The following is a 22,004-nucleotide window of genomic DNA, read 5'->3' as shown; positions in this document are numbered from 1 at the left end:
TTATCTGAAATGTTTATAGCATTTATTATGTGTGTGTACTACATTACGTCTCATTTCAGAGATATACCCAGAATACCTGATAGCACACATTCACAACTGGAATCCAGTAAGTTACTGCCGTTTTATTGTGCTTCATTTTCATCAAATTATATAAATAAGATGTTAAAACCCAGGGGGAAATTCAATAACTTGGAACTGTATTTAAAAAATAAATGACTTGGTGACAGACTCCTGACTGCTGACATTGGAGGAAGTGATTATTATGTAATAATATCCAGGACAAGACAAACTGCTTGCAAGGGCATTTTCATCCCAAAGGCTGTGAAATGTAAATCGTTGAAATATAAACACATTTTTCACGTACGTGAATTTCATCAGGTGCATTTCTTTAAGGTAAGTGTACTGAGTAAACGGTAAAACTTTAAGTGCATTACGGAGCAAGAATAGCCTACTGTATGTCGCCTACCTGAAGGAAGGGAGATTTCTGACTGTCAGTTTCCAGGCGGTGTTGCATCAAAACGGGCGAAAAACGCAGGCACGTGAGATATCAAGCTGAGCGATTTTTATGCATTGATAATTCCAAATGAATAGGGCAGAAACGCCAGGTTTTTATCATATCAAACGGCACACCGGTTTTAGGCGAGATTGCATTGGCAATATCAGAGTTTAATGGCTAGGCCCCCGTGATGGCAGACACAGTGGGTATGTTTAGGCAGTAGGCTGTTGCGGCCCCCTCCTTGCTGCCGCCCCTCTCCTCCTTCTGAACCACAGTGTCAAATGATGTCACAGACGTCGCACAGCGTATCATTGCCATGGTAACGCAACGTCATGATGTCATTTGATGCTGCGACGTCACATTGCCATGGCAACACGACGGCATGTGACGTCACGTTTGTGACGTCCGCGGCATCATTTGACGCTGCGGTTGAGAAGGAGAAGAAGGGGACGGCAGGTAAGGAGGCGGCCGTAACAGCTAAGTGACTTCCCATCAGGCCCGATAGACCCGAGAGCGCCGCAAAAGTATATGGGGCGGACATTTTTGCCGCCCAAAAATGTTGCTGCCCTAGGGCCAGGTCTAATGGAAAATCCGCCACTCACTGTATCCATGAATCAGTTGAAAACATAAAGTATGTTTTATATACACGGAGAGATCGGATTGTCATTTTTTGTTTTGTGACGAGTAGAAATTAGGTTTTTTTTCTCCTTGTAGATTTGATGCAAATACTGAGATTTTCTCACGAAACCGAATCGCCCAAAGAGAATTGGCAAATGCTTCAAAATAGCTTTTTGTTGCTCTTCCTTTGTATAGATGTAAATAGAAGTAGCTCCTGAAGCATTGTAGAAAGTAAAAGACTGAGCTTGTTTGATATAAATGTGTCTTCAGTCAACCTCAGCAATAATGTTTCCAACGGGATATTTCTGTTTATTTGCATTTTTTCAGTCCCTAGACATCGCATACAGATGTAGCACGATGCAAGGCGCCCAGAGCCGCGGCTGGCGAAGCGAAAAGCCGCGGCTTTGGAGACGGTGTCTGCCGCGGTCGCACTGCAGGGGGTCCATGCTCCCAGGTCGGACAACCCGCAGCGTTAATTACCCAGCGCCGGTGCAGCTGCCGTCATGACGTGACCGCAGCTTACACCGGTGCAGGTTTTCTACATCTGTAATAAGCATTAAGGGGCCCATGCATCAAGCGTCGGTACGGGCTACCGCACCCGTTTCCGGCATTAACTTCCATTCAAGCCAATGGGAGTTAACGCTGGCATGGGTGCGATAACACTTACCATGCATGTGCCACTACGTTTTTAATGGCATGCGCTGAAAAAACAGCCATGCTGCCAGGCAGTGGTTGACGTGTATTTTAACTGTGCAGTGTGGAGCACCCTCCTTTTTCTCGATCCCAAAACCACAGTTTTGTTTTTTGTTTTAACAATATTTTGGTTTAAGAACAAATCTCTCCTTCTTGCTGGTAGTACAAAAACCTTGTCAAGTAGGTGCAGAGAGGGATATCTTTGCTCTCCTGCATTCAAGCACAACACACAAGCTTTCTTTAATTCTCCCCCCTCAGTGTGTAACACTGCATGCTATACTCCTGGTGAAGGGCCAGTACAGCAGTTGAAATAACATTATTGTTCCTATTATAGAAAGCTCTGGGTTCTGAGAGAAGTTCAGTGACACGGAACATGTGCAGCGAGAGCAGAAATGAAAAACATAAATAGAGAGAATGTTTGTGTGGCGTCAATATGGTACGAGATACATTATTCCTAAAAAGACAAGAACGGCGTTGCCAACCGTGCCACTTATTTATAAAGGTTTTCATTTGCATTGATGCTAGTGCAGAATCCCTGGCCTGCTTTTGTTCGGGTACAGTATGCTTCAACCAGACACAAAATCAGTTCTGGCGAGTAACAAAGTGACACACCTGCCTTCCTAAATGATCTCTTGGCATATAATGCTTCCCCTGCAGCCAGGGATTCTGGGTAATGACATGCAAATGCCTGCTGTATTACACAGCTTTTTCAGCAGAACCTGGTCTGATGAGACCCAAGAGGTCAAAACAGATGTCTGTGAGTAGGTTTACTGGCTGTGCTGAATAAGCTGGACAATACGGCAGGCATAAGGTTGTAGAGGTCTGTCATGATAATATCATGAGATATTAGGTATTTTAATCCCTCTGGTGCTTCAGGGGTTAAAAAGGTACAGCTTGGGGTTAAAAATACCATATAATGGGTTATGACAGGTCCAGGCTTGTCATGGGTGGGCGCTGCGCTTCAAACATAACTTAATTGAAGAATTAACCCTTGTCACGTGCTCACAAGTGGGCAGTACGTGACAGGGTCCATGTTAAAATGGATAAAAAGTAAAGAGTGACACACTATGCTCATTTGCATGTCATTACCCAAGAGAACCGGCTTGAAATTTAGTGGGACTCGGTGCCGGGGGGAGAGCGTGAGGCCTCTTGCCTGCTCCGGCATCTCCTCCTGCTCCTCATCACAGCGGCGTCATGTGACGTCATGACAACGGGTCGCTCCGGTGTCATATGACGTCATGTTTTCATGGCATGATGCTGCTGCAACGTCGCAGAGATGAGGAGATGCCGGAGACGAGAAGCCGGATAGAAGGTAAGAGACACTTACAGAGGCCCTGCGCTCTCCTCTGGCAATGGGTTTAACTGTTGTGGGGAAGAGCATGGGGCTCGGCGCGATGGCACTGCATCAAGCCGGCCTTGTTTTAACCCAGAATCCCCGGCTGCAGTGGAAGCTCTGTATGCTAAGTGACTTGGGAAAGTCTAAGACATGTGAATGTGCTCACAAGTGGTATATTTATTTGCTATACACTGTATGCTTGAACTCAGCCATATTTTCTCTAGCTTTACCAAGTTCCAGAGTTGGAAAACAATGCAGTGTAAGAACAGGTTTCATAAATGACATATATGGGCTAATGGTGTCTCTTCCGACTTAGAGCTGCTTAGTAAATATGGCCCGTTGTCTCTTATGTTTATCTTGTTACTAGCTGCTTGACTGCAGGAAGGCTTTCAAATTCCACCGTCTCAAGTTGGTTTTTTCCTGTTCAAATACATTCTCTTTTTTTTATATATAATTCTAGGTTCTAGCTCATTTGAATCCCAGAAAATGGATCGTCCTTCTATATCTGTAACTTCCCCCATGAGCCCTGGAATTTTGCGAGATGTTCCCCAGTTTCTATCTGGACAACTTTCAGTACGTAAAATGATTGTCCATTGCGACATTTCTTTTGTAATGTAAACGTTGTGATGTTATAATACACATCAACATTTTAGAACTGTATTCACATATCTCACACATGTAAACACTGCCTTTTAACACTGTAAAGACTGTATAGTGCAGGGGTGGCCAACTCCCGTCCTCAAGGGTCACCAACAGGTTAGTTTTTTATGATATTCTGGCTTCGGCACAGGTGGCTCAGTCATTGACTCTATGGCTGACAAAGGCTGAGCCCCTGATTGAGCCACCTGTGGTGAAGACATGAAATCCTTCAAACCTGACCTGGTGGTGGCTATTGAGGACTGGAGTTGGCCACGCCTGGTATAGAGATTAAGCCACACTGACTATCAGCCTGTTTGAGACTGTCTAAAAGGAAATAGAACTTTGCATTCTTGGAATTGTCACTGTTTCTGATTTCCAGGCCGTAACGCTGTACAGTATATAGCAAGAGGTTTCCTGTTATCAGAAAACTGAGTGACTTGGAATATTTCAAACTATTTCTGTAAATTGTACTTATTTTTTCCCAATACCCACTGTACAATGGTATAACACACTAAAGGAATACTGAGCATGCCTTCGAGTCTAATCGTGTAGAAAGAGGCATGCCTTAAAGGTGCATTTAGTTTTTGTTTTAATAAATGCAGCCGTTCCTGACATTTACGGCAATGCAATTATCTAATCTGCCGATAGATTCGTTTTCCTGTGATCGATCAGCGAAGATCCTGCTTCCTGGGGCACACAATATGGCTTCCTATTTCAAAAGTGGAAGTGATATGGCTTCCTGAGTAGTTGCTATGGCAACTTAATGTCATTACAAAGGGCATAAAGAGGGGGGGAAATGCAGTAAGGGTTATCGAACACTACACAACTGATTTATTTAAAAATAAATAGGATTTTCAATTCAATGCTGCTTCAATCACAAGGTGACACGTTGTGTGCTCATTTGCATGTCATTTCCCAGAATCCCTGGCTGCAGTGGAAGCACTGTTTGCTAGGGGATAATGGGAAAGGCCGGGTTGCAGACCTGTCTGAGACATGCATGTGCCTTTTTATTTGCCAAATATTACATAGGACATGGTACTAAATGCTGAAGAGCTTCAAGAAGGGAACATTGGTTTACATGGACAGGCAAATAATATCATGGCTTACAAATGTAAGCTGATTCACGTCCATCAACTGTTATAATATGTTTGCAAAAGACTTATCGCATGACTGGGTCTTAATTTTTTTTTTAAATCTTTTTAAAATACGGCCACTTAGCCATTCTTTGACACTAAATTGTTTGGGGGTCTTTACATCACCAAACATCACCTTTTCAATGAAGGCATAATCTTCATTTGTTAATTTTGTCTTTTCTCAGCTACCACATAAATATCATGTCGCATTCCATCTCAGAGCAGATACCAGTTATAAAAGTATATGTGTTATTAATATTTGGTTACAATGGGAAGAACATGCATTTAATTTGCCTGATGCAAGAGATCCGTAAAGAATGAGCTAGAGACTTTAGCTTTCTTCCAAGTAAATTGTTTATATAATGTCAATCTATAATCACTATGACAGTTGGCTCTCAATATTTGGGTATTACTAATTAAGAAGAGTGATACTCTGGAAAGCCAGCATCTAGAAATTACTTCCTTTCTCAAATGAGTAACAACTAAAAAAAAAAATTCATATACAGTATTTCTTACTCAATTTCTTCTTTTTTTTTTTTTATTAAAGATCCGATGTACCATATTAAAAAATATTCGTAATGTTGGCCACATTCAAAGACTACTATTGTGTGAAATAATTTTGTTGGCATGACATTAGTTAAATGAATATGCATATTCATAACCTAATTACTTTGTTCTAATATTTTGAATATGCTTGTTGCTAAATTGCATTGAATCAGACATTAAAGCTCAGACTGCCTCATGAAAACTACCCCATTATGGAGTATAGACACATTTCTAAATCAAATTAATAGAACTGATTAAATCTTCTACATACAGAAGTGACAGGAGTTCCAAAAATACTGGCTATTAACCTCCCACTGCCAGATACTAATACCTTTTAGAACCCTAAAAAATGTTTAAGGAAGATGATTTGAATTATTGCTTGGTTACCACACAAACAGAATATGCAATTTTCACTATGCTGGAGCTAAAATATAGTAAATTGTATTTAAGGAATGTAAATAAATGGATACGCGTTTAAGGACAGGATGAGTATAAATATGCTCAATGCCATTATATAATAATGACAATCACACATGTCAAACCGTATCATTTGTAATAGCATCATACATGTAACCAGTGGAAGATGAGTAATTGGACGTGTTATTTTTGATAGACCTAAAACATCTACCTTATCGTACTGTGAACAACACAAAAGCCCATGTTTGGCATTGACTGGATTCTCTTTCCATTGATGAAAGAGAGCAATGGATACATACAGTAACCAACCTGGAGCAATGAGTTACAATATTTGGGGTCTCTAGCATCTAGTCACTTACACAGATCCATCAGAAGAATTGCTGTGGCCAAAACCCCAGCCATTACATAGACCCCAGACCATTTGTTAAGCAGAGGTGGTAGAGGGCGGGGGGGGGGGGGGGAGAAGAGGGAGAGGGAGTGAGAGGCAACCAAAGCTGTCCTTATCCAGGGGTTGCTACGACCCTAAACGTTAGATTGTCACAATCTGTCGGCTCTGCATATACACAATTATACACCACTCATTGTAGTTTTAAAGAGACTAAAAAAGTTTTAGGGAGACGGCAGTGAACATCATTGTGTTTTCTAGTACATACTGGGGCAGGTAGTGAACGTGTGCTCAGGTTTATGTCTTTTTTTGGTTTGAGCAACCAGTCTAAAAGCATTACCGCACCTGTCTCTAAACATCTCCGGTGACTGACAAAGCCAAGCTCATGTATTTCTCAACTTAACCAAACGATGCTGAGTTAATAGTACGGCTTCAATATCTAAGACATTAAACCAAATGGTTCTGAACATCCCGTTGAGGACACAACTATTTGCGTTTGTAAATCTAGTAATACACATTCAGACTTCTCCATGTTGAAGGTTCCTGCAATGCAAGGTTTACAATTCCATGTACCATAGTTTAGATATTGCTGCTGTAGAGTTGCATATTAAGTGACATTTTATGGTCATAGAAAACAAAGCTAACACAAAAATATAATGACATTTGGTTTATATTAAATTATTTTGATCTGATCTTCATTTTGCGGTATGCAAATGACATTTTGAACACAGTTAAACGGCCTTCCAGCTTACTATTGTATTTCACTGTATAACATTGTTTATTTCAAATAATGACTTGCACTTTCTTTGACCATGACCTGTAAAGCATATTGAATGTTTACATTTGGCAGCCATGTAAATCAGATAATGCTTCTGAAATTATTACTTTCTCACTGATGTTTTGCTTGCTTCCCCCAGAGTTGATTTATCAAAGGTCTGCAGGGTGGCGGGAAAATCAATCCCTTTAGCTTAACAGAAAGGGGACATGATTTATCAGCTAGCAGAACACAGCAGCATTCAGTTATCCTACATATTTTTAGCACCAGTTTTACGCAATTTTCTATTTGGCTCTTTAGCCTAATCCCTTCACTACCAATGCATTGCAAAGCACTCTGCACTGAAGAGATTATAATACATTAAGATTCTGAAGTGATAAGGAAATACATATGTCCCCATTCATTTTTCCTCCATTTTCTGGTTCTAAATAATTGTAATTTAAGAAAAAGAAAGAAAGTTACCCTGATTTTTACCATATTAAAAAAAAAAAAACAGGATAATGATATGTAAAGCCTCCCAAACATACTTAAGGCATCAATGCAGTTAATGATGTTGAAACTGGTAGCGTTTATTCAATATGCTGTGAAGCCATCTTCCCCATCCTCAGGAAATATTACGCTCGATACATGTGAGTGTGAAGATGGCGTAAGAATGTTAGCAGCCCACTCCAGAAATGAGCCATGCACATGTGCATACAAGTCATGCTCCTGGACCAATATACAACAACTGTTAGTGAAAGGGAGAAATACAGTCTTAAAAAATGCAGCACATATAACCTTCAGTTCAATTCACTGGCAGTTGTCAGGAATAATACAATTCTACAATGGAACCATCACAATGATAAATTGACTAATGTGTGTATTATACTCACGTGTAAAGGGCGCGTGTGCAGTTTTCCTTCTGGGACAGAGGTAACACACACACTGTCAAAACTTCAAGCTGTATATTTGAACACCTACACCCCTGATTTCATTAATATCTGTGACAGGACAGGGTAGGCGTGGAAAATGTCTCCTGCATGATTTCAGGGCGGGGAAAACATTTTTACTATACCTGTTTCTTATTATTGTTTCAAAATCAAAATGTGATAGTGGTCATTGAGGGAGATACATTACGCCTGTGCAGGGTATGACACCCCACACCAGGGCTTGGTGAACCCTGGCTATTACAGTGTGTCCAGTTAACTTGTCACTGCTAGAAAGGCAGCAACACAATGTTTTCCTGGTTCATCTAGTGCTGAAGGATTTTTAGTTGATGCTTCTTTGTTTTAAAGCCTCCAATGTCTCATTTGTAGAATGTACATTTTTATACTGTACATTTTTATGTTTTAATGAGTCAAAACAAAGTTCATCCTTTATATACTTGTTAAGTTAGATAATAATTGCAACTTGAGAATGGATGGGCAGAAAACCTACCAAGCGTTCAGAATGACTTATAAACGTGTAGTAGCCATTTATTTTTTTTGCAAAAAAAATACAATTGGCATAAGTATGACCTGAATATCGAGCCTCTTTGAGGTCTTCTACACACTTGAATTCCATCTTTGCCTTACAGCAGCTATGATGGAAACATTTTTTAGCCCACAAACTAGATTTGGTGGGGAGAGCCATGATGATAATTGTTTGTCAAAGGGCCACATCAATTGTTACTTGGCATATTAGGTGTGCAATCAGCCATCAATTTCTATGTATCTACTTATGTGAAAGTGCGCACGTACTGTAGATGTCCCCGCAAGTAACAGACTGGCCAGAGTTATGTCCCGTCGATTTGGCTATGGAAAATAAGATTTCCATAAGTTTTCCATGAGATATGTTCTTTTAATAGGGGTCTGTTAAATAAATCATTTTTAAAATATTTGTTTTTATATATATGTTTTTTTTCTGACCGGTAGTAGCAGGTTGCAGAGCAAGATACCTGCTTAGGTTAAACTTGACTTATTTTTGCATTTGATCTTATCCTGTCTTGAGTGGCAAAGGTCCTTTGGTAATGTTTACCAAATAATATTAATAGCAGAGTAAGCTTTAGTCATTTTTATAAGTGCAGAAGCAAAATTGGTTGCAATAAGTCTTATTTCATGAGAAACTTATTATGATAAATCAGAGGAAAAAAACTAAATTTGCAAACGTATTGTGCTGTACGTCTCAGAAAATGTAAAAGTATTAGCCATTTGTCCCTGATTTGGCCATCACGCTTCAATCAGTGGCTATAGTATTGGCCGATGTTTGACTTCAACACTGGTATAATCACATTTTTACAAGAAAACACAATAAAAAGTAAATGTTTTCTTCAAAAGGTGAGTACAATGCTGCAAGGTCATTTGAGTCCTTCAAACAATGTGCCAATTCATGACATAAAGAGAATTAATGGTTCATATCCCAGAATGTTCATAATAATCGAAGCGTAAAATTCCCCTCGAGATCAGGAAATGGATCTATTGTACAGTTACACATATACAGGTACACACGTTAAATGATTTGTGCTGTTGGTGTGTACTTGGTGTTCATTTCTATAGTTGTTGTGTCTTTGTTTTGAATTCTTTTTAATTTCATCTTGTTGTCTTTTTGGTTTTGTTTTATTGCTTTTTTTTTTTGTTTTTTTTCCTTTTGTTTAATTTTGCTTACCAGAGCCAAAGCCTTAATAGAAGAACAGCGCCTTTTGTTCCTAGGGTTCAGGTAAAGGCCTTTTCTGCCTGACAGAAACTAAAGCTGTGTGTTAATTTTTTGTTTTAGTTTGGAAAATGCATTGGAGGAAAACGTCACATTTGGTTCGTTTTCCCATGTTTCTTGAAGCGTGTTGCTAGCAACCTGCATATCATCCTGTGAGCACCCTGTGAAGTTCTGCATGGAAATAAAAACACACAAAACAAATTCAATTCAACTTTAAAGAGACGTCCTGCATTTGGACTGTGGCTTATGAAACATTAGCCATTATATTAATGTATGCTGCAACAAATACACATACATAATTATTGCCATGCTTTTTATTGGATCAAACGCTAGGTGAAAGACAAATTATAATCTTATAAACACATTTAGCAACATCTGTATATCTTGATGTTGGTTTAATAAAAGATATCACAACAATTTCCACTGGACCAGCACCAAAATGCACACAGTATGTTACACACCTGATGATGCATCCTGTCCATTCTTTGGATGTGACAACTTGTATGCATTTCTCAGGTGTAACATTCATAGCCACAGTGGACTTGATTAGACTCCTTGTGACTACCGATTCCATTTGTCAGGTATATAACTTTCATGATCACACGTCCCTTCTTCAAATATAATTTCCATGGCTACACAAGTTTTTTTTATTTTCCATAAACGTGATGTTCCTCGCCACATCCATCCCTACAAATCTGACTGTCACGTCCTCATATCTGAGGTCCTATGTGGTCTAGAATGAAAAAATAAAATATGGTGTAATGTATTGAAGTATAAATGTCAGCCACTGGTTTATTAAAGAAAGGAAATACTTTCCGTTTATATTATTTTGCTTCACCGATGCACCACTTTGCACAAAAAGAAACATGGACACACAATCCCATGTATTTTCATGATGGCCCAGTGAACTGTATCGTAACAACCTATAATTACCCATATTTTTGGGGACTAATAAGTAAATATTGGTAAAAGATTACTGTACTGGCATTTCATATGCCACACTGCAAACCAATGCGTTTGTGTATCTAAATTCTTTTCACGTGTTAAACATATTTAGCCACAGTCTCTTTAAAGCTTTTATTATCTTTACTTAACAATCATGCTTATTTTTGCATTTTCCAATATTTAGCATCTCCTTCACTTAAAGATGGGCAAAATAATTTGTACCTTACACAGAAAAAAAACTACAACCTCTTACTTTGTTTGTTGTCTTAGAATGATGTATTATGTTACTTTTAACACAAGAAATGATATCCTGAAAAAATTCTTAGGATGTTGAAGTTATCTAAAAGGTTTCATTTCTTAAGGTACAAGTTGTTTTCCTGTCTTCACTAACAATCCTACTGTTACCTCTTTATAGTCCATACTCCTTTGCAGTGCATGCTGCTACATCTTCATTGGTATGTCTTTCGACACAGATATTATGTGACGATTATATTTTATGTTGTGTAGATGAAATGGAAGTATTGCTGCAAACCAGTTATCGGGGTCTGTACACCAAGCTCCAAAAATGTTTGGCCATTAAATTAACTGTTAAATGGGGAATTCCACCCCCCCCCCCCCCGTGCATCCTTTATGAATAATCAAAGTATTTGGCATGTTTTTCCCTTATTGCATCAGTGAGCAACTTGGGAAATGTCAGTTTAAGGAGTTCATTTAGTTAAGTTTTATTGCATCGGGTTCTTCACATGGTCATTTTCCTCCCCCACAAAAATGTCGGCTTTGAGGTTGCACAATTCAATCTAACAGATGAAGTCAAATGATAAAACAGAGCGTCATAAACAAGTATACATTTGAAACAATCACTGTGTGCCAATGTACACTTTGTTGGAACTTGATACATTACAGAAACCCCTTGATGTTGAAAACATATAGAGAGGATATTTTTACCTCCTATATAAAGTATCTTCGGTTCAGTACTAGTGCACAAAGAAACCCCAGATTTATCCAAGATGTTGTTCCTTAGAAGGTAAGGCATGGGAAGGAAAATTGTTGACATAAAACCCATGCCCATAATTAATAACTGCAGTGTATATTGGAAAATATTACTTTAAATGAATTTTTTATACGTTGCATTATCTTTAATGGACCAACATGTGAGTTACTCATGGGTGAAATAATAACCATGTATAGAGTTTCCATACCTTACAGGACTCTTATTCATGTGAGGTAACAGTGTACATGAAGAACACGCCTGTGAGGTTTCAAATGTTCTGTGCACTATTATTTTATTTAAGGACGCCCGTAGGTCAGAACCTACACCGCTCAACTCTTCTTCAGGACAGAGCAACTGAAGCTTTAAAATACATGTACTGTACTGAGTTAAACGGAATGTATATTTAATAAGAGGAAGATGGACATATTAATGACAAAACAAACAAAGCTAAAAGCGATAATGACACTTGTGATAATATAATAACCTACATTGTTAAAGATGCATGTATTCTTATTTTTAATGAAATAGCCTGTATAGTTGTCCCCTTACTGTGATAGCTTAAGCATTGTTTGCTACAAATGCAGAAGTTGCTCTTAAAAATAAATGCAGTTTATCTCAGTCACAGTTGACTCTATAGAGATTATTAATTAAACTGATTTGTGAGTTTGTGCGATAGTGCCCTGGTCAGCACTATCATAGTTTAATGAATAACCCCTACGAGTTCTTCATTTTCTCAATATGGTTCAATTGGTGTATTTTGTGAAAGTACTTTTAGATCTAAATTATGAGATGATAGAAAGAGAAAAAAAAAGGGGGAAACGGACAGGTTTGTGATATCCCATGAGAAACAAAATGAAGAAAGAAGGATTATTATTGAACCTCAGTGAACTTCAGCCTTCCAGTGTCACCAATCCCAAACGAATGTCTTCTGGGTCAATGGCCAAAATATGGATGTGTTTTTATTCAATTTATCTGCCTGTGTGTATCAGCGGAACATAAAAGTTAGTCAAATTAAAAGTGCCATGAGCCTACAGATGTAGCAAGCCCAACAGTCTCCTTGTGGTGACGGGACCGTGGCGGTGGCGGCAGCGAAGGATTAATGCTGTGGGAGGTCATTCAGGAGCATGGACCTCCGCAACTCCAGGGCGACAGACACTGTCCCGGACACTGACAGACACTGTCCGTAGCTCCAGGGCGACAGACACTGTCCCGGACACTGACAGACACTGTCCGCAGCTCCAGGGCGACAGAAACTGTCCCGGACACTGACAGACACTGTCTTCCTTGTTTGTCCGCAGTGACGAGGACAGCAAGTCTTGTGACATATGTACTTCAGAAAAGGTGAAGGGGAAACACAAATTGGATGTGCCCCCTAAAAGAATTCACTTAAATGCACACCACCAGGTATAAAAGTTAACTTTTAATACATTTACTTAAAACATATATTACCAAAGTAATGTGTAATGTGAATTAAAATTATATTAAATCAACGCTATCAGGCATCCGTGTCGTCAATTATAAAGTCACACTATCCCAGTTGACCACTTAATGTTGGTGGGATATAGAGGACAGAGGATGCTAAGAGTCAGGGTATTAACCCCTCTGGAGCAGGGGGTTTAATCCGTTGGCCACCCAATTGTGAACATTTATATACTCCTACTACTTGGTCTCACCGTTGCTCCAGAGGGGTTAATTCCCTGACTCTTAGCATCCTCTGTCCTCTATATCCCACCAACATTAAGTGGTCAACTGGGATAGTATGACTTTATAATTGACGACACGGATGCCTGATAGCGTTGATTTAATATAATTTTAATTCACATTACACATTACTTTGGTAATATATGTTTTAAGTACATTTATTAAAAGTTAACTTTTATACCTGGTGGTGTGCATTTAAGTGAATTCTTTTAGGGGGCACATCCAATTTGTGTTTCCCCTTCACCTTTTCTGATTCACTTTTCAGTTCACAGTTTGCACCCATCATTTGATTACCTTATTTATGTACATAATCACTTTATTCAATTAGTATGGTCCTGTGATCACTCCCTATCCTTCTGTTGTCTCTCTAAGTGACATATGTACTTGCCAGGAATGCGGTTTTCTTTCGGACTGATAATGCCACCGAAAAAAATGAATTACAGTTTAAAAAAAAGTGCTAAAATGTATTCTTCCTTTTAAAAAGAATTCCAGGTCTCAGCAGACTTTAATTAACACAATATCTTGCATCTCGCTGCTCAGGCTCATCTAATTGTACATATATAATATAAGACTTCATTTGTAGCTCCAGTACACATCTTTGCCAGAGATTTGGATCTTTTGCTTATTTCACTTTTTGTTTGTTCTCTCTCCTAATTAGAAAGAAAAATGAGCAGGCAGTAGAAAATAGTCGAATCCTAATTATTTTATTTAAATGACAAAAAATATATGTCACTGGTTAAAACAAGAAAAATATAGATATTTTTCTGTGGGGTTTGCTAACACTGAGGCCCAGATCCACAAAGCTCTGTTAAGTGCCTTAACATGGCGTTAACCTAACGTAACATTACAAAGTCTAAATCGTGTATCTTCCAAGGGCAGTAACATAATGTTAAGTGATGATTTCTCCTGTAAGGAGCACAGCGTTAACTATCACAGCTGTTAGTGATAATAACATGCAAATGCTGCATTTTCATAGCATCGCCTATTTACTAAAGTCCGTTAAGTTTATCGCAGGGAATTAACGTACCGCGTCATAGCTAAATTTGGCATCCCTCCCATTCAGACGTTTACAGGGTCTGGATAGGTGTAACACCACTGCTGGGCACAATGTAACTAACATAGCATGACCAGGGAGGTTCCAGGCGGTTCCCCTCTCCCCCCGCCTTGTACCCACATGCAACGTACAAATAAAGACAGGAAACGGGAGCTGGAGGTAAAATGGCCGCGGCTATTTATTTATACAGAAAACCTAATGGGGTAAATGCACTCCCTGCCAGAGTGTGCTCCTTTGTCAGGAGGGGGAGGGGACGGTCAGCCGGCCCTCGAACCGCTGACCTCGTGTCCCCTACGCGAGCGGGCTCTCGAGGTCATGGATAACTGACCTTGCCCACTCGTACTCCCCCCGGGCTCAAACGGCCCAGCTCCCAGTCTGGCAAGAACAAGCACCTACCCCCCAAGAGCCGCGCCGACAAAGGCAAAACTGGACAATGACCCCTCCTGCTCGGAACCTCGTCCTTTCACTCAGCACATTATCAGCTGTTCGTGCTGCAACGGAACAAAGAACCATTAACACGGCATACAATGCATATGTCCACATTCCTGGGAATACCCTGCCCTGCTCAACATTCTGCTGCCGTTCATTACATGATTGCAATCACTAACTAAGGGGATGGGTGGGTGGGAAATCGTCTGGCGGGCAGCCAAAGAGGATGTGCTGCCCGCCAGCCTGGCCTTAAGTAGGCCTTCCATGAACTCCTCCCCTGTGCTGGGGAGGGAGGTGTGGGGGCGGGCCAGCGAGGGGAAGGCCGGACCCCCCCCGGTCATGAAGCCCCCCCGCCTATGGCTAGGGGGTGCCGCTTGACCAGGGAGGTTCCAGGCGGTTCCCCCTCTCCCCCCGCCTTGTACCCACATGCAACGTACAAATAAAGACAGGAAACGGGAGCTGGAGGTAAAATGGCCGCGGCTATTTATTTATACAGAAAACCTAATGGGGTAAATGCACTCCCTGCCAGAGTGTGCTCCTTTGTCAGGAGGGGGAGGGGACGGTCAGCCGGCCCTCGAACCGCTGACCTCGTGTCCCCTACGCGAGCGGGCTCTCGAGGTCATGGATAACTGACCTTGCCCACTCGTACTCCCCCCGGGCTCAAACGGCCCAGCTCCCAGTCTGGCAAGAACAAGCACCTACCCCCCAAGAGCCGCCACCGACGGGCCTATTTAACCCCCCTTAAACTAGGCCCGTACCGCCAACCCTCCAGACCCTCTCGAAGCCTTCCCGGAAACTGAAATAAGTCTATCCCGCCTGGTACGCCTAGCAGCGGGACCCATGCTCCTCTACCAGCCCAGCCTGTCCTTACCATTTACCTGGGGCTGCCAATCGCGCCTGGAGAAGTAATTACTCAACTTGCCATGGTTTTTAAAGATGCCCTGAGAATCGCTTTTTTTTTCGCTGCACTATCCCTCACCCGGTCCCGGACATACCCACCTCCGGAGCCGCAGGCCGCCTTTGCCCAGCGCTATCTGGGATTTCGCCTTTTTTACTGCTGCAGGCTTCTTACCCGCCCTCAGCGACCCCTGGGGAATAGACCCTGGCAGTGGACTGGGCCACGCCTCCTCCCTTGCTCGCTCTGTGTCACACACTGCAAGCCTTGACGCCTTGCCCTATCTCCTCGATGCCGCCCCACACGCAACTCCTTACCATTACCCGATACGCCATATGCCGTACCTTCCACGGCGTGTCCCCATCAACCGCCCGCCGGGGCTGTTCCACCATCTGTGCAGTGCGTGATGCTGCCGGGTGGGTCCGCTTCCGTGCCCCTGACCCCGGCCGTGGCTGAAGAATTGAAAGACACCGGGGTCCGGCTGATGGAACTGGAGTGGGATTCGCGGTGCCAGTGACATCCGGCCGTGGCCATTGTGGCCTCTCGTGAGGAAGAGACCTGGGCCGCGACTTGGTTCGCCCTTCACCCGATGCCGTCTCCACGTAGTCGAACCATGCTGGGTTCTCTGCTCTCCGAAACACATTGGCACCAACCGCGGTTGCGGTTGGCCGTCTTGGTCTCCTTGGCCCTGCCGACTCTGCAGGCGAAATCCTGACAGTGACACCGCCCGCGTCAGCAACGGGGGGCCGTGTGGCGTGCCGTGACGCCCTGTTCTGCGTCACGGTGGCTGGAAGTCGCCGCCCCTTCTTCGCGGGCCGACCTGCGCGCCGATCCGCCGTGTCCTGCGTCCCAGCGGTCGAAGTCCTCCCCACCATCGCTGAGGCCCGACCTGGCCGCTGTGACGCCCTGCCTCGCGGTACCGTGACCGATGGCTGCCGCCCTGCGTGCGGTTGCTGAACTTCGCCTGCCGCCTTGCACTGCAGCACCCTCCGCGCTCCTTTCCTGTGGAGCGCGGCCTCTCTGCCTGCCGCCTGTCTAGCGCGCAATGCTGCCTGGAGACTGTCGCCTGACGCGTTGTGCTGCAGCGCCCTCTGCTTCCCCTTCCCGCGGGGAGCAGCTATACACGCGCGCCCATACACTCGCCTGCATCCACGTGCGCCAATACCCACGCGCGCCCACACCCTGCGTCCCAGCAGTCGAAGTCTTCCCCACCATTGCTGAGGCCCGACCTGGCCGCTGTGACGCCCTGCCTCGTGGTACCGTGACCGAGGGCTGCCGCCCTTCGTGCGGATGCTGAACTTCGCCTGCCGCCTTGCACTGCAGCACCCTCCGCGCTCCTTTCCTGTGGAGCGCGGACTCTCTGCCTGCCGCCTGTCTAAAGCGCCATGCTGCCTGGGGACTGTCGCCTGACGCGTTGTGCTGCAGCGCCCTCTGCTTCCCCTTCCCGCGGGGAGCAGCTATACACGCGCGCCCATACACTCGCCTGCATCCACGTGCGCCAATACCCACGCGCGCCCACACCCTGCGTCCCAGCAGTCGAAGTCTTCCCCACCATTGCTGAGGCCCGACCTGGCCGCTGTGACGCCCTGCCTCGTGGTACCGTGACCGAGGGCCTCTGCTTCCCCTTCCCGCGGGGAGCAGCCTTAGTGCCACGTGCTGGTTTCGCAGAGAACAACGCCTGCAGCCGCCGATCCAACCATGCCTCGTCATGGTTTTCCGCCTCGACTTGAAGGCAGAACTGCTCTGCCATCGATGCCATGCTGCTGTGTGGGGGGGGGGGGGGAATTCTCGCTTAACTTCCGGTGCTTAGCTGGGCCCTGAGCTATTCAAGCGCTGCGTGTGCGCTCGCCTAGCTGTTCTAAGCCTATCGCCGCTACGCAGTCCCCACACAGTCATCCATATACACACGCGCGCGCCCTGCGTGTGCCCGTATACACACGCGCGCATTTCCGTGTGCCCATATACACACGCGCGCATTTCCGTGTGCCCATATACACACGCGCATTTCCGTGTGCCCATATACACACGCGCGCATTTCCGTGTGCCCATATACACGAGCGCATTTCCGTGTGCCCATATACACGAGCGCATTTCCGTGAGCCCATATACACATGCGCGTCTCCGTGTGCCCCTATACACGCGCGCATCTACGCGTGCCCCTATACACGCGCACATCTACTCGCACGCATCCACGTGCGCCAATACCCACGCGCCTCCATGTGCGCCCATACACACGCGCCTTTACGTGCGCCAATACCCACACAGTCACCCATATACACACGCGCGTGCCTCTGCGTGTGCCCATATACACACGCGCGTGCCTCTGTGTGTGCCCATATACACACGCGCGCCCTGCATGTGCCCATATACATACGCGCGTGCCTCTGCATGTGCCCATATACACACGCGCGCCCTGCGTGTGCCCATATACACACGCGCGCCCTGCATGTGCCCATATACATACGCGCGCGCCCTGCGTGCGCCCGTATACACGCGCGCATTTCCGTGTGCCCATATACACACACGCGCGCATTTCCGTATGCCCGTATACACACGCGCGCATTTCCGTGTGCCCATATACACGAGCGCATTTCCGTGAGCCCATATACACATGCGCCCCTATAACCTCGCACGCATCCACGTGCGCCAATACCCACGCGCCTCCTTGTGCGCCCATACACACGCGCCTTTACGTGCGCCAATACCCACTCGCGCATCTACGTGCGCCAATACCCACTCGCGCATCTACGTGCGCCCATACACCCGCGCGCATCCACGTGCACCCATCCGCACTCGCGCTCTTCCGTCTGAATTAATTGGGGAATTCCGATAAAAGTAACCAAGCATAAATGCTAAACATTGTGATTCCTATTAACAAGTATTTATCCTCTAATAATTACTACAGTATATTTATATAGTTTATAATGACACTAGATAAAGCTCTATTGACATCTATGTGTGCCCATACACACGCGCGCATATACGTGTGCCCATACACACGCGCGCATATACGTGTGCCCATACACACGCGAGCATCCACGTGTGCCCATACACACGCGCACATCCACGTGTGCCCATGCACGCGCGCGCATCTACGCGTGCCCCTATACACGCGCGCATCTACTCGCACGCATCCACGTGCGCCAATACCCACGCGCCTCCATGTGCGCCCATACACACGCGCCTTTACCCACACAGTCACCCATATACACACGCGCGTGCCTCTGCGTGTGCCCATATACACAAGCGCGCCCTGCATGTGCCCATATACATACGCGCGCGCCCTGCGTGCGCCCGTATACACACGCGCGCATTTCCGTGTGCCCATATACACACGCGCGCATTTCCGTATGCCCATATACACACGCGCACATTTCCGTGTGCCCATATACACGAGCGCATTTCCGTGAGCCCATATACACATGCGCCCCTATAACCTCGCACGCATCCACGTGCGCCAATACCCACGCGCCTCCATGTGCGCCCATACACATGCGCCTTTACGTGCGCCAATACCCACTCGCGCATCTACGTGCGCCCATACACCCGCGCGCATCCACGTGCACCCATCCGCACTCGCGCCCTTCCGCCTGAATTAATTGGGGAATTCCGATAAAAGTAACCAAGCATAAATGCTAAACATTGTGATTCCCATTAACATTCCCTCTGCGTGTGCCCATATACACACGCGCGCCCTGCATGTGCCCATATACATACGCGCGTGCCTCTGCGCGTGCCCATATACACACGCGCGCCCTGCATGTGCCCATATACATACGCGCGCGCCCTGCGTGCGCCCGTATACACGCGCGCATTTCCGTCTGCCCATATACACACACGCATTTCCGTATGCCCGTATACATACGCGCGCATTTCCGTGTGCCCATATACACGAGCGCATTTCCGTGAGCCCATATACACAAGCGCGCCCTGCATGTGCCCATATACATACGCGCGCGCCCTGCGTGCGCCCGTATACACACGCGCGCATTTCCGTGTGCCCATATACACACGCGCGCATTTCCGTATGCCCATATACACACGCGCGCATTTCCGTGTGCCCATATACACGAGCGCATTTCCGTGAGCCCATATACACATGCGCCCCTATAACCTCGCACGCATCCACGTGCGCCAATACCCACGCGCCTCCATGTGCGCCCATACACATGCGCCTTTACGTGCGCCAATACCCACTCGCGCATCTACGTGCGCCCATACACCCGCGCGCATCCACGTGCACCCATCCGCACTCGCGCCCTTCCGCCTGAATTAATTGGGGAATTCCGATAAAAGTAACCAAGCATAAATGCTAAACATTGTGATTCCCATTAACAAGTATTTATCCTCTAATAATTACTACAGTATATTTATATAGTTTATAATGACACTAGATAAAGCTCTATTGACATCTATGTGTGCCCATACACACGCGCGCATATACGTGTGCCCATACACACGCGCGCATCCACGTGTGCCCATACACCCGCGGGCATCAACGTGTGCCCATACACCCGCGGGCATCCACGTGTGCCCTTTTTTTTTTTTTTAAATTTATAGCTTATAGTATACATGCCTACCTACCCATACGTATGCACCGATTTACATGCACCCATGTACACATATAACGTGCCCTTATACACATATATATATATATACCTGCACACACATAACTGCACATAATCGTCCCGAGCGCATCAGCGTGTGTCCCCGCGCCGAAACTTTAACTGCGGGGGCAGACCGTGAAGCGCCAACCTTGGCCGCCCACCCCTACGCGCTTACCCCCGGCCTAGGGCCGCAACCACTAAGAGCTGCTGCACTAGCCTATACATGCGTATATCTCCACCTACGTATACATGCATACCCATATACACATGTACATACACACCCACATACCTGCACATAACACCCATAAATACCTGTACGTACATCCACATATATATACCCACGCACATATACATATATACCCATACCACACATATATACATATATACCCATACCACGCACATATACATATATACCCATACCACACATATATACATATATACCCATACCACACACATATCCATACCACGTTATTTATTTATTTATTATACATTTATCCCGGCCGGCCCCCTCCTCACACATACATTTTAACGACCCCACAGGTGTGGGAGGGGGGGGGGGGCGCGGGAGCAGCCGCCAGGCTGACCGGTCCACCGCAAACCCCCTTGCCCCGAGACCACTAAACGAAAAGGGGAGGGGTAGGAGGGTCTTCTGCCCGCGCTACATTGCCCACCGGGAGACTTAAGGCCCGCACCACGTGAGACTGCGCCCCTGCCCCCGAACGGGCCGCGAGCAGCCGACGGGAAACGCCGCGGGGACCGGGAGGGGAACTGACTGAGGCCGTGCCCGCGCCCTCCGGGCCGTGCCTCAGCCCCCGAGTGACCACACCACGTGGGACCGCAGGAGGCCGCCAGACCCCCGCGCCGCCAGTGAGGGTTGGGGGAAGGGGTCTGCACACCGCCTACCGCGCGGCCGCCGCCCGCAAAGCGGGGAAACCTGCCCGCCAGCCGCGCAACACCAACAAGAGAAAAGCAGGAGGCCGCGCCTCTGCCCTCCCGAGCGGGCCGCGAGCGGCCGCCTGGCCCCCTCTTTTGCCGCCCGCATGGACCACACGCGGCGGAGCTCCTCACGTTCGCGCGGGCCGCATGCGCCAACCGGACCCTCCCTCCCCGCACCAACCAGTACCCTTCTGCCCCGAGACCGCCCCTCCCCGCCGGCCATCCGCCGCGGGGATCAGGGGGTAAGATGGAGGCTAACCCCACGACGCTCCGATTCAGGAGCAGGTAGCCCCCAACCCTAGAGGCAGAAGCCGTACTGTACTCACGTGCGGTGAAGGGAGATGTCCAAATCGTCTGGCGGGCAGCCAAAGAGGATGTGCTGCCCGCCAGCCTGGCCTTAAGTAGGCCTTCCATGAACTCCTCCCCTGTGCTGGGGAGGGAGGTGTGGGGGCGGGCCAGCGAGGGGAAGGCCGGACCCCCCCCGGTCATGAAGCCCCCCCGCCTATGGCTAGGGGGTGCCGCTTTATATTTCAAGGTTATTTCCCTCTCGTCTCCTCCACTCAAACCTCAAAAGCGCCTGGAGTAAAGCTAAGATATATTTAACGTCACATCATTGAAAGATAACGCAACGATGATGTGATGTTCAGCATATTCTAACCAGACGCCGTCTGACGTTGTATTTGCATATACGTAGCTTTGGGGATATCGTGTTAATTCATGGAACATAACATTGAGTATCTC

General features: G+C 45.8%; 1 protein-coding gene across 49 annotated transcripts in view; it reads left to right on the top strand.

The window, feature by feature from the left end:
• RIMS2 (regulating synaptic membrane exocytosis 2) overlaps positions 1–22,004 on the top strand; it is an 814,155-nt gene that overhangs the window by 493,676 nt on the left and 298,475 nt on the right. For 35 of the 49 annotated variants that reach the window (XM_075582507.1, XM_075582506.1, XM_075582513.1 and 32 more), the window contains 3 exons: positions 60–106; positions 3,604–3,716; positions 9,664–9,711. In XM_075582507.1, coding sequence (XP_075438622.1) covers positions 60–106; positions 3,604–3,716; positions 9,664–9,711 — 208 coding nt within the window. The remainder of the gene's footprint in view (positions 1–59; positions 107–3,603; positions 3,717–9,663; positions 9,712–22,004) is intronic. The other 14 variants (XM_075582517.1, XM_075582516.1, XM_075582528.1 and 11 more) reach the window with 1 other exon arrangement.

The sequence above is a fragment of the Ascaphus truei genome, chromosome 2 (genome assembly GCF_040206685.1).
Source record: "Ascaphus truei isolate aAscTru1 chromosome 2, aAscTru1.hap1, whole genome shotgun sequence".
Taxonomy (NCBI): domain Eukaryota; kingdom Metazoa; phylum Chordata; class Amphibia; order Anura; family Ascaphidae; genus Ascaphus; species Ascaphus truei.
The sequence above is the reverse complement of the archived record's forward strand: the minus strand, read 5'-3'. Positions and strand labels throughout refer to the sequence as shown.